General features: G+C 39.0%; 1 protein-coding gene across 3 annotated transcripts in view; it reads right to left on the bottom strand.

Moving 5' to 3' along the window:
- The window catches only part of pcsk5b (proprotein convertase subtilisin/kexin type 5b), a 73,756-nt gene that overhangs the window by 35,808 nt on the left and 26,157 nt on the right, over positions 1 to 11,791 (bottom strand). For all 3 annotated transcript variants that reach the window (XM_032516303.1, XM_032516305.1, XM_032516304.1), the window contains exons 9-11: positions 10,925 to 11,025; positions 6,398 to 6,501; positions 3,932 to 4,049 (exon numbers count right to left, since the gene is read on the bottom strand). In XM_032516303.1, the coding sequence (XP_032372194.1) occupies positions 3,932 to 4,049; positions 6,398 to 6,501; positions 10,925 to 11,025 (323 nt within the window). The remainder of the gene's footprint in view (positions 1 to 3,931; positions 4,050 to 6,397; positions 6,502 to 10,924; positions 11,026 to 11,791) is intronic.

Here is an 11,791-nt window from a genome sequence, read left to right on the forward strand (position 1 = left end):
AAAACATGCACAAAAGTCTATATTCAGGTTTCCATTTCCCAAACCTCAACCAGCCAAAGAAACACAGAAGCATGATATGAAAGACAAAGAACCTTTTTTGTTCAGTCCACTACACACAGCTAAGCAACAGCTCACTGAACCACCAACACAAACATCTAATGACCCCTTGAATAGCATCTGTGGTATAATATTATAGCAGTACAATGACAAAAACAGCTAAACATGGACCGATCCAGTACAAGAGACAATGAACACTATCTTTCCAGAGCCAGGCTTTTAAGGAGTTATACGTAGCTGCTGCACAACAGTGAACACATGAGCCAAATCAACACATTAACTCACTGCATCACTGAATTACATGTAGGGTTTACTTTCTGGAAAATAAAACTGAGCTGGTAAATTACACTTGCTAGCTATATAACATATTAAAGGATTACTATAATTATTTTTGCGTAGGGTAGAGGGCTGAAAGACAATTATGTCTAAATTCTCTCTCTCATTTATAAATGTGCGTAGGATCCTTACTAAAAGTGTACGTACGTCCAAAAGCCAAAAATGGCGTACGCAAAAAACAATTCAAATTTATAAAACCGTCTGTAAACAATGTTCCTTTTATAAATCGCAGTTTAACTACAAGTGTGTGTGCGTGAATCAGCCTCTGTACATACATTTTTAACCATGAATAGTTACTGCAAAGCACCTCGTGAATGCTGATAAGTAAGTTAATGACCCTGGCAGTTGTTCTTTTCGTGACTCTGGCGGAGAAAAAGCAAAAGAAAATGTCTCAGACGCTCGGGAATTGCTGCAAATTGAATTATAATTTTGGTTCTCGCACAGTGTAAGGAAAACTGACTACACAGGCATTACGGCACCCGGGGACAGCTTTGATATAAACCAGACCTACAGGTATATCCACAGTATTTTGTTCACAAAGGTTTGTGATTGGTAACACCTTGCCAAAAGCACACCATGAGCTATATCCCCCACCCAGAGATACAATTTGAAGACAAAAGTGTAAACGGCAAACACTTTTCTTCATACAAGTTATCACGAACAATATTAAAGTTCGGACCGATAAAAAAACAAAAAACACGTGTGCTGGATCAATACTTGAAACTATTAAGAGTAATCATTATTCCCACATTAACTTTCTGCAGTCTGAAACCAGTGTGCCACCACGCCCTCTGCGTCGCCATTCCCACTGTCTCGCAAACGTGCGTATGCATGGGTCCGAGTTTGCGTGGAGGACCGAACATTCTCCCGTCAAGTTCTCTCTATTCTCTCCATGTTTTTTTTATAAATCCCAACCCTTGCGTAGGAAGTGGCGTACGCACATTTTCAGCCCCGTTTTGTACATACAACATGTTTATAAATGAGACCCCAGGTGTTTATCATTTACATGAAAATCATTCCAAGACAATTATTGGCTGGTAAAGATTGCCTTTAGCTGTGCAATGAAACATATAACTCATTTATATTATGCAACATATTACTCAGACCTAGCTCATAGATTAAATGCCTTTCGAAAACCACACAGATTTCAATTGCAGACAAACATATGCTTTAATCATTCTGCTAATTGTTTTCTCAAACGTTTAGTGGAAATGTAATCGTCTGAAATTATAAATGCATTGTACATTTGTATATTTTAAACTACTAACATTGGTGAGAAAAAAATCACCTGTATCAATTAAATCAGCACATTAGGCATGGCAGGGCAGCTTTATTTGTATAGCACATTTCAGCAACAAGGCAATTCAAAGTGATTTAGTTATTAGTTTGAAAGGAGTCAAAGTGGTTTATTTTTATTTAAACCACTGCGTTTTGATTTGTTTATCCAAAATACCAGCGGGTAAACTTTTTGTCCATTTGTCCTTTGACTCCATCATTTACATAATTATTAAGGCAATAATAGTGAAACAATTAACATTATAACTACTGAAAACAGAGAAATACACAAGACATGATGCAGACATGATGGAATGAATAACAGAGAAAATCGTCTCTTTCTTAAATAGTCCATGACTGTTTGGAAAGTGGAAAGCAGTAATGGCTGGGGAGTGTAAGGCTGATATCACAACTCTGGCTTCTCCATGACACAACACAGATAACTGAACCATACGCATGGGACCGAGCAGAGCAGATGCACAGCTGATTACCACCAGCCTGATTGCACACAGATCAGGCAGCTTTCCTAGTGCGTGCTCAAAGTGGAGTGAAGCAAGCAATTGCAGAAAGACATTACCAAACAGAGTCAGAGGGGCCAGCCAGAGGGTGTGTGGGAACACAGCAATGAGGTAACGGCTGCACTCATGTAGCAAGTTAGAAGCACAGAACACAAACGCACATACAGTATATGTCATTTGTCACATCTGTATATGTACCAAAACAGGAAGAAAGTCATAGAATAGAACTTCCACCAAAACGCATTAACAAAATCTATAAAAAACAAACCAAAAAAACGTACGTTCATGATGAAAGGGCGCACAGAGACATTTATACATAACGTTTAACTCAATAAAGGGATTTGTTAACATAAAATAATATTTCATGCTTTTAGGACAGTTTCGTACTGTGTTACACATTAAAAATGTATTGACTTTTTTTGCTTTTGTTTCAAAAACAAAGCAAAGCCTTGTGTTTTGCATACTTTTACTTAATTCTTTTCAAGCCTGTCATTTGGCTGGATGGACGAAGGGTAATTCTGTTTATAAACAATGCCTAGGATCCCAGTTACTAGAAAAATGTGTGACTGACCAATTAACACATATCTAAGGCTACTCATAAATACACTACACATAGAACAAGGAGGCTTAAATGACAGGATTGCTTTTATTTCTTTCATGCAACAACAGTGGTAATCTCTCCATGAGCCAACACATGTTAAATGAGTATGAAGGTCTGAGCATGACTGCCTCTGACACAGCTGAAATAAGCCTCATATGGACCGACTTGTGCACTGGAGCAGAACAGACAGAATGACACTGATAATGCTGCAGTCGCTGGCCACCGAGCCTTCAACTGAAAGCAAACCCGTTCAGGGCCCAAGTTCAGGCAGCCTAACACAGAACAGTGCTCAGGCTTCCAGCTGCATCTAGAATAACAAGCTGTGAAGCACGGGCTCACTCCGAGTGTGTGTGAGTGTGTGTGTGTGAGAGTGTGTGTGTGTGTATGTGTGTATATATATATATATATGTGTGTGTGTGTGTGTGTGTGTGTGTGTGTGTACGTGCGTAGTAAAGGTCTTATGTGAGAACCACCCTGCCAGAACTAATGCTTGGCCCCTATCAAGGTACAGCTTGCACACAACCACCCTATTAAACACGTGCTGGTGCATAAAGCACCAGGGAAACCAAAAAAGGAGAGAACAATGTTTTGTCATATAATGTGTGTTGTTGTACACTTATCTGGCAATCCACCATAAACATAGATAGTCAACTACAATGAATATAGCCGTTTAACTAGAAAATGGTCATCCATTATTGTGGCACAGCAATAGATTTCCAGAATTATTTTGTCCATATGCTGATTGGTTTGGACCCTTTAGGTCTAATTAAGAGAAAATCCTAATGTTCCAGATTACAATGATATTTTAGACAATAGAGTGCCAAGTGTGTGGCAACAGTTTTGGGAAGTCCCTGTCCAACAAAGTGAGGACCATGACGAAATGGTTTTCCATGGTGTTGAAGAACTTGACATGCCTCCACAATGAGGTTTAACAATGACATATTGGTATAATGTCTGCATGTCTACATCATTTGGCCATGTACTGTATATTGAAATCCTAAAGGACACTTGGTTTAAAAGTTTTTTTATGTGAATGCAACATATTTCCTACTCAATAGTGTGCTCAACGAGTAGTCTGGTCACATGGGAGCACTTACAATGTGATGTGTGTGTGTGCGTGCATGTGTGTGTGTGTGTGTTCTACCTTATTTGTCGGTCTGCGCTCTCTACACAGACATGTTGTGAAGGGACTTGCTTCCATCGCTCCGCCTCTTTCACCATCGCCTCAGCATCCATTAGACCAAAGCCATATAGGTGGCTGACTGTAGGAAACAGTGATAAATCACAACTGATCAAACCACTCCAATGCTGACTCTGTTTCTCATACCAGTGAGTTTTTTAAGATACCAATGAGGTTGTTTTTTTTTAAGATTGTTCAAACTCCTGAGGAAGATTTTGCAAGACTGTTGTCTACGTTATTTCAGAGTCAAAATGTGTCCCAAAAAAGCAAAAATTCTGATCCATTAATAAAATGTCAATTAAAATTTGGCATAAGGTAGTCAACAAAAACAAGGCCAAAGAACCATACTGGATCATAAGATGGATAGGCTATGTCTCAGATCTCACCAATGGAACAGAAGGATGCAAGATTTAAAACAATGGGCCTATAAAAGGGTGAAAAAAAAAAGACCTCTACGAGGGGGGGGGGGCACGCTGCGACAATTTCAGGATCTTAAAAATTGATTCGGTTTAACCAGTCTGGATTTTTATAGATTTTTGCAACTTAGACATTACCTAGAGAAAATAACGAGAAAGCAAGAATTGAAACAGACTAATTTGAGTATGGTGAAGATATTTCTACTTGACTACAGGTCAGACAATATAAAGATATATAAAGGGTTACAAGAGGTAGAGGGCAATGATACTGCATATATAAAGTAGAAATAGGTGAAGGAGAGTAACATCGTGATGCAGATGAAAATGTGGGGGAAAATAACTTTACAGTGGAAAAGTACATCTGCTCTGTTCCGGAGTGAATTTGGGTGGAAGAGTATAGTTAAGTTTTTTAGAGTTCCAGCTCAAAGGATTTCTCTGGGAGCAAGTACATCCTGTTGGAGATCCTGTGGCGAGAATAAGGCAACAGGTTTTCATGTGTTTTGGGACTGCCCAGTCATTACAAAATATTGGAAAAAAATTAAATTGACCATGGAGAAAATCATGAAAATACTGATTTCATCAGAGTTTGTGACTTTATGTCTGGGATTAAGACAGGACACTGTGATGGGGCCTGAAAACAAATATATGCATAATATCCTATTACTAGCGAGTAAGAAAGCAATCATTAGGAAATGGTTGGTAAAAGATTCTCCTACAGTCGAGGACTGGATCAAAGTGGTTCCGAATATTTTTATAATGGATAAGCTAACATTCATTCTCAGGCTTGAACAAGATAAGGTGGAGAGTTACTGGAAAACCTGGATAAAATTTATAACAACTTTGAGGCAAGATTCTGTGTAATGTGGTAAATCCCCCTAGTTTTTAACTTCACTCATCTAGTTCAGTTTTTCTTTTGTTTCAACAAATAGAGAGTTATACATGTATACAGCAAACTATCTTACTTAATCTACAATTATTACCTTTTGTGTTGTAAATTTTGCCATCGCAGTTATTATCACCCCACTATAGGATATTATTTGCAGGAAAAGTTATGAATGAGGAAAGGTACATATGGAGCAGATGGTATCTATTTTACAACTGTTATTGTCCATTTTACTTACTGCTGCTGTATACTTACCTATTTTATTTATTCTATTTTCATTTTTGTAGTTATCACTCCCACTTCTTATTTTTTGGATTCTTAAGTTCCCTACCGATCCAGAACCGGTAAAGAAGAACTGTGATGGGAGAGAGTGTGGGTGCTTTTGTAATGTAATGATGAATTTTTCTTTCTTGATCACTGGCATGTACACAAACTTAAGAGCAACATGTAGAACTTACTTTTCTTTAAATAAAAAAGTTGAATGACAAAAGCAAAAATTCTGAGAATCAATTGCTTTAACAAGTATTCTTTACTGAAAATTTCTGCGGACATTTAAGGTAGTGTAAAAATGAAAAAGGAAGTTTGGAAACCACTAAACGTATGGGTACAGCAGCACAAATATGAATTCCTCCCACCCCTCCTGCGCCTTCCATGTTCTGTTTCTCTTTAGTTCCTCTTTGAAAAAACACTTGGAAAATCTCCAGGCACACTGGGCCTGCAGCCTGGCTGACCCCTAGCTCTCACTGTGTTGGTTTCTCTCTCTCATAAACACACGCATGCACGCACGCACGCACGAACACACACGCAGGTATGCATATACAATTAAACACGCATTCACAAAGTTATAAAACAGCAACCGCCACATGGACCCTGACAGATGGCAGCTGGTGGTAAACATTTTTGGAAACTACTTATTATCCCTCTTCTAATTGGAGAAAAATTCAAGAGTCAAAATACTGCATAAAGATATATCTGTGTTTTAAATATTCCTTTTAAACACACTTAATCCCACTATGATTCTTAAATGGAACAGTTGCATTGTATGTACTGTACATGTGTGTGTTTGTGTGTGTGTGTGTGTGTGTGTGTGGGATGGATGGATGGATGGATGGAGAAAAGTGTCATGTGTACCATTGTAACCAGCAGCATTGGTCTTCCAGTCAGGGGCACTGAGATGTCCGGCTCTAGAGGTCTTTACAATTATGTGTTGAACATCTCTCCATGTTAGAAGAGGACTATCGGGGGAAAAAAACACACACAAACACATTAATATATGTGTTGTAATGTAAAAGATGAACACATAACTGAGCAGGAACTAAGTAAATTGTGATAAAAATGACCTACTTTCCTATGCACATACTCAAACAGACGCATATGCATGCATTTTAAATAAATATGAAAATCTTTACACATGCATAAATGACAAGGTCAAGCAGCACCAATGATTTAAATACAGGCATGATGATGAGATAAAATGTTTTGAATAATCCATTATGATGTTAAAGGAAAAGCAGAGCATGGAGAGAAAAAACAAATGAATGACCGCGAGACTGGGGGAACGGACACTAGGACACAAAGAGATACAGTATCTTCCTTATGGGAGTAAATTCAAGAGCATGGGAAAGGCTAGGTGGATGAAAAGGAAAAAAAGGGGAAAAAACTAAACTAAAAGGGTAGGGTTAAAAAAGCGCATTAAGGAAGAAAGCAGATTAAATGTAAAAGAAGGCAAGTAAAACATGGAAATATACAGTAGATGGAATTTACTGGGAGAGAAAATTACAGAGAAGTATAGATGCAGAGCATAGAAGCCCGTTTATCCGTCCCTAGTTTCTCAGATCTCACGTGAGATCCAATACGAGATGGCAGCAATGTGCAACTGCTTTGATGTCCAAATGCTACATTAAAAGGGGAAAAACCAGGAAGATGTGGGTCACCAAGTTTCCTGGGATTCCCTTCCATCTCATATGCCACCCAGATGCTCCATTCCCTTCCCTCATGTCACTCCCTCGCCATCTGAGACCTCCAGAATCTGCACTACTCTGAATCGGTTGACCTAAAAGTAATATTTAAGGCTCTCTACTCAACATTTGGATTATAAAATATAAAAAGATAGGAAGGTATGATGTGAGAGAGAGACAAGAGAGTGACAGGCAACAAAACACACAGCCTTTGCCTCTAGAGTCACTTGCTTAAGAGCAGGTTCTTTCACAGCTTCCTGTGATCTCTTAAAACAAAAATGCACTAGTTGACTTTTAAAATCCTTAACATCTGGAAGAAGTCTCAGCATCCCACATTTACCTGCTGACTTTCACAGATTATAGTTAAACGCCTGATCCTTCACATATGCACTTTATACTGTAAATGTTCTGTCAATTTCATCTGCATCTGTGGAGTAGCACTGCTGGGTCAGCCAAACATGTTTGAGAAAATCCTGAGGATCTTAAGGACACAAGGCTTTTTGATTCCTAAATGTTTGCACACTACAAGACAATGTGGGCCGACTGTCCCTGTTGACTTGCCCTATTTATCATAGACCAGTGCAAGTTCTTTTTTAATTAGTCATAACAAAGTCAGAATCATAGTCGGTCTTTTAATTCCAACCGTTCAAATCTTCGTTTTACTCACAGTAAGACCAGAATGTACAATGCTGAAAGCTGGCCATCGATCTCTACCAACACTGGAAAATATCAAAACTTTTCACATTAGCTGTCTATCAATCCTTGGAAAATAATTCAATTTATTTATTGGAGTGTTGGTTCATCCTTTTTGCAGTTATCAGGGTTATATTTAAAACAAACTGCTTTCTAGTGTTTGGAAGCCTTGCTTGCAGTGAACCTTGAATATTAGATCACCGTGATGCCCAGAATACAACAGTCACTAAGACAAAAAAGGCTGTTCAAATTTTGTGTTCAAATTCACTAATGGATCTAATGGCCCCACACTTATCGAATCAAACTAAAAAACATAGACCATATAGCTGAAAATAAAATACCAAGTAAAAAAAATAATTAAAAAAGGATGGTAGCACAGATAAGTCCTATGAAAAGTCAGAATAGTTAATGCTCAGCAGATCAATATTAATAGGCTTATCTGCCACTGTGTAATTATGGTTCCATAAATGTTTTATGGTCATTAATTAAAAGTGACTTTGGCATCGTTATCTAGGCCACAACAGCCTTCCCATGAACAAGCCAATACTAATTAATGGAGTTGCTCGCTTACTGTGGAAAACCAGCAGCAAATCAGGTTTCTTGGTGCTTCTGTTAAGTGTAATTATGGACGCAAGCAGACATGAGTAATCTGCAGGTGCAAAGCAAAGAGGGAAGGATAAGAGGAAAATGAAGGGGCAAAAACTCAAACAATTCAATAGTTCATCTATATCTCACCTTGGTTTTGTCCAGTGATGAAAGATTACCCACTAAACTATGAACAGCATGTTTCACTCAAATCTGTCCCTTCTAGCTTGAATTTTAAAGCAGACGAATGGAGGAAAAGGTTTTCCTTTCATTCATATGTCCCTGCTTTGGTTGATTAAAACCTCCTAGAAGATGACATTCTTATGGTTGGTTATCCTTGCTCATTTCATATTTATCCCTCACTGAAGTCTCCTGTCTCCATGTTCACTCGCTTTTCCATTTCTTCACTTCCGAGGACAAAAGGAAAAGGGGAAAGAAATAAAAGTTTCTGAAGCTCTAAAATGTACCTCAATCATGTGCTGACTTAAACCATCTTAAACCTGAAAAAAAATCTACACTGACCAGAGCTTGGGATCGTTTTCTGAACTAACATGTTCCAAAGCCCTCACAACAGAGAGTTTTAAGAAGTCTAGCGTAATGACATCTTGACACGTTTATCACAGTTTGCTCGCTTTCATTCACCAGATAAGAGCAGATACCATCGGTTTGTCTAAATCTTTTCCCTCTCCTTCTTTTATCCTCTCCTTTTTGCCTGCATGTGCACGCATGCAGGCATGTTTATCCATGTGAGAAAGTGACTGAAAGGACAGAAGTAAAAAAAAAAGAAAAAAAAGAAAATAGGAGTATTTGTTTTTGCCTAGAGAAACAAATCTCTGTGACAGCACGCACGACAGAGAGGAGGTGAGAGCTAGCAGACGAGACGAAAGCAGGCAAGCACCAGTGTGTGATAATCTTGTTGAGGAAACAGGCTTATGGGCCCAGCACTGCCTGGTAACCGAGAGTATTTTCTTCTGGGGAGGACTTGGATTGGATTATCCAGGTTAAATGAAGTGACCTCAGCTAACTGAGCCGCTCAACATGTGATGAGGTAAAGCCCAATTCAGAATCTCTGCACCTGCACTCTTTCCAATTAATGAGTGTATCACAAATAAAGCCCATCAACAGGTTTCAAAGTGGGGCAGGGAAGGCGTCTGTAGTGTCTCACACAAAAAGCAAACAGGGCATCTAGAAGACATAAAGGCAAGACAGACTATTGAAAATAAAGTGCTTTTAAAATCTGTCTCTTACTTTTCTCATCTTTAAAAGTGGCAATTTTGAAACTGGCACTTTAGTCCCCTGAAATGGTTGGCATGAACACACCTGGCCCCAACATTGATGTGGGCCGCCCTGTTTGTTGCAGACAGCATGAAATTCTGCCACAAAATCAAGTTTGAAACGTTTATATGTTTTAGGTTTGAAATCAATTTCCCAATAATTTGCCCAAAATAGTGAGAATATTACTATACTGGTGATTCTATATCTCAAGACAAGCATCTGCGATACATCACAATATTTGTATGAATAGGGAAATATATCCTTAAGACTCATGTCATGATGTGACGAAGAGACAGACAGCTGAGATGAAACGCTGTGTACCAAAGTGCCATCACTGGAACAACCATAAAGTGGTAGAAAGCAAAACATTTCAGAGTGCAAATGTCTGCAGTAAAGGATGCAAACAACCCAGTCTCAGGATCCAAAGACAACATAGTGATATTTGTGATAATGTATCAGAAGAGATGATACTCCAACTATTGAGATATTAAATTATATGTCCCAGCTCAGGGTTACACACTGTATGTACACACTTCAGCTATATATAGTTCTCACAACTCAATGTGGTGCCACTGCAGAAGAGTAATGACAATCCACAAGCAGGTGAGTACCCGAAAGTACTGAAGTACCGACTACCAAAGAAGAGTGCAAATACCCTAATTGTATACCAAACTCAACTAAATACCTCTTTGAGGGTGCAAGTGCTGAAACCCTGAACTGAGCAGATACAGGTGTATAATGTACTATACCCTAATATTATGCTCTAACCATTACATTCTCTCGCCCACAATCCAAAAAGTACATTACATTAATGTACTTTCTTTTGTTGTACTGTTCACTAAAAGCAAGAGGCTGATCTGTAAGCATGTATGTCCTGCCGGAGAGTCTTTGTAGAATCCAGTTGTGTGAATTGTCACTAGAGTCTTCTGCAACCCTGTATGTCTTTGGTATGTCTCTGCACAGATGTAGCTGGGCTGACTTAAACAAGACAGCTTTTTTTCAAGTATTTAAATGCATCGTCACTTGACAATGACATATTTGTGCGAAAATGCTTCACGTGTTCCGAGGCCAGCCGACAAGAGATTATTAGAAGGTAAGCAAGGGTCAAAAGGGATGAAGCTAAGGGATGAGGTTAAGTGGATCTTACTTTGCCTCCAGGGCCAGAGCTATAATGGCAGCAGCCATGGGAGCTGAGGCTGATGTCCCTGTGTGACTGTCTGTACATCGATGTCTCAGGTCTGTTGTGATCTGCAGAGAGAAGAGAAGGAGGAGAGTGAAGATGGAGTGACAGGGAAGACAGGAGAAATGAAGAGGAATTACAGGAATAATGAAAGAGAAAAAAGGAGCAAGGAAGAGATGGGAGAGGAGGGAAGATTCAACACGCAACTCAGAAGAAAACAGAAGAGGAAGAGTAGACCGTTACAGATGTGGAGTTAGAGGAAGAGAGGAGAAAATAGTTACCGTGATGGCAGGAGGAGAAGGAGAAAGAAACAGAGAGAGAAAAGTCATGGGGGTGAGGAGGATTTAGGCAAACCTGAAACTCACATTCCAGCTTTGATACACTGCCTCACTACAGATAACACACACAGGTAGTCACATAGAAGTATGCAAATCATAAGGTTCCCCAAGAATTCAAGGAATCAATCCAATCCCCAAGGAGAAGCCAATGACAAAGAGTAAGAAGGAATAAGGAGTAGTAAAATATGTTAAAGCGCTGTATGCTGGATTTGATTGTAAGGACTTTTACAGCCAACTATTCAGACATCTTGACAATCAGTCTGCCAAGAAAAACTTGGCTAACTTCCAGTCTGAGGGTCCTCATCAAAGGACCTTTTCTGCACCAAAAACTTTGCGGGATTATATGAATACACAGACACAGACACGAACACACAGACACAGACACACAGTTTAGTAAGAAGTAAAAGTGGTCCGTAGACAGTGTGTGTGCTTAAGTAGATTATAATGAAATTTAGATCTATGATGTTCTACTGTGTACAAAGCCAGAGGGGAAACT

This window comes from Etheostoma spectabile, chromosome 5 (genome assembly GCF_008692095.1).
Source record: "Etheostoma spectabile isolate EspeVRDwgs_2016 chromosome 5, UIUC_Espe_1.0, whole genome shotgun sequence".
Lineage (NCBI taxonomy): Eukaryota > Metazoa > Chordata > Actinopteri > Perciformes > Percidae > Etheostoma > Etheostoma spectabile.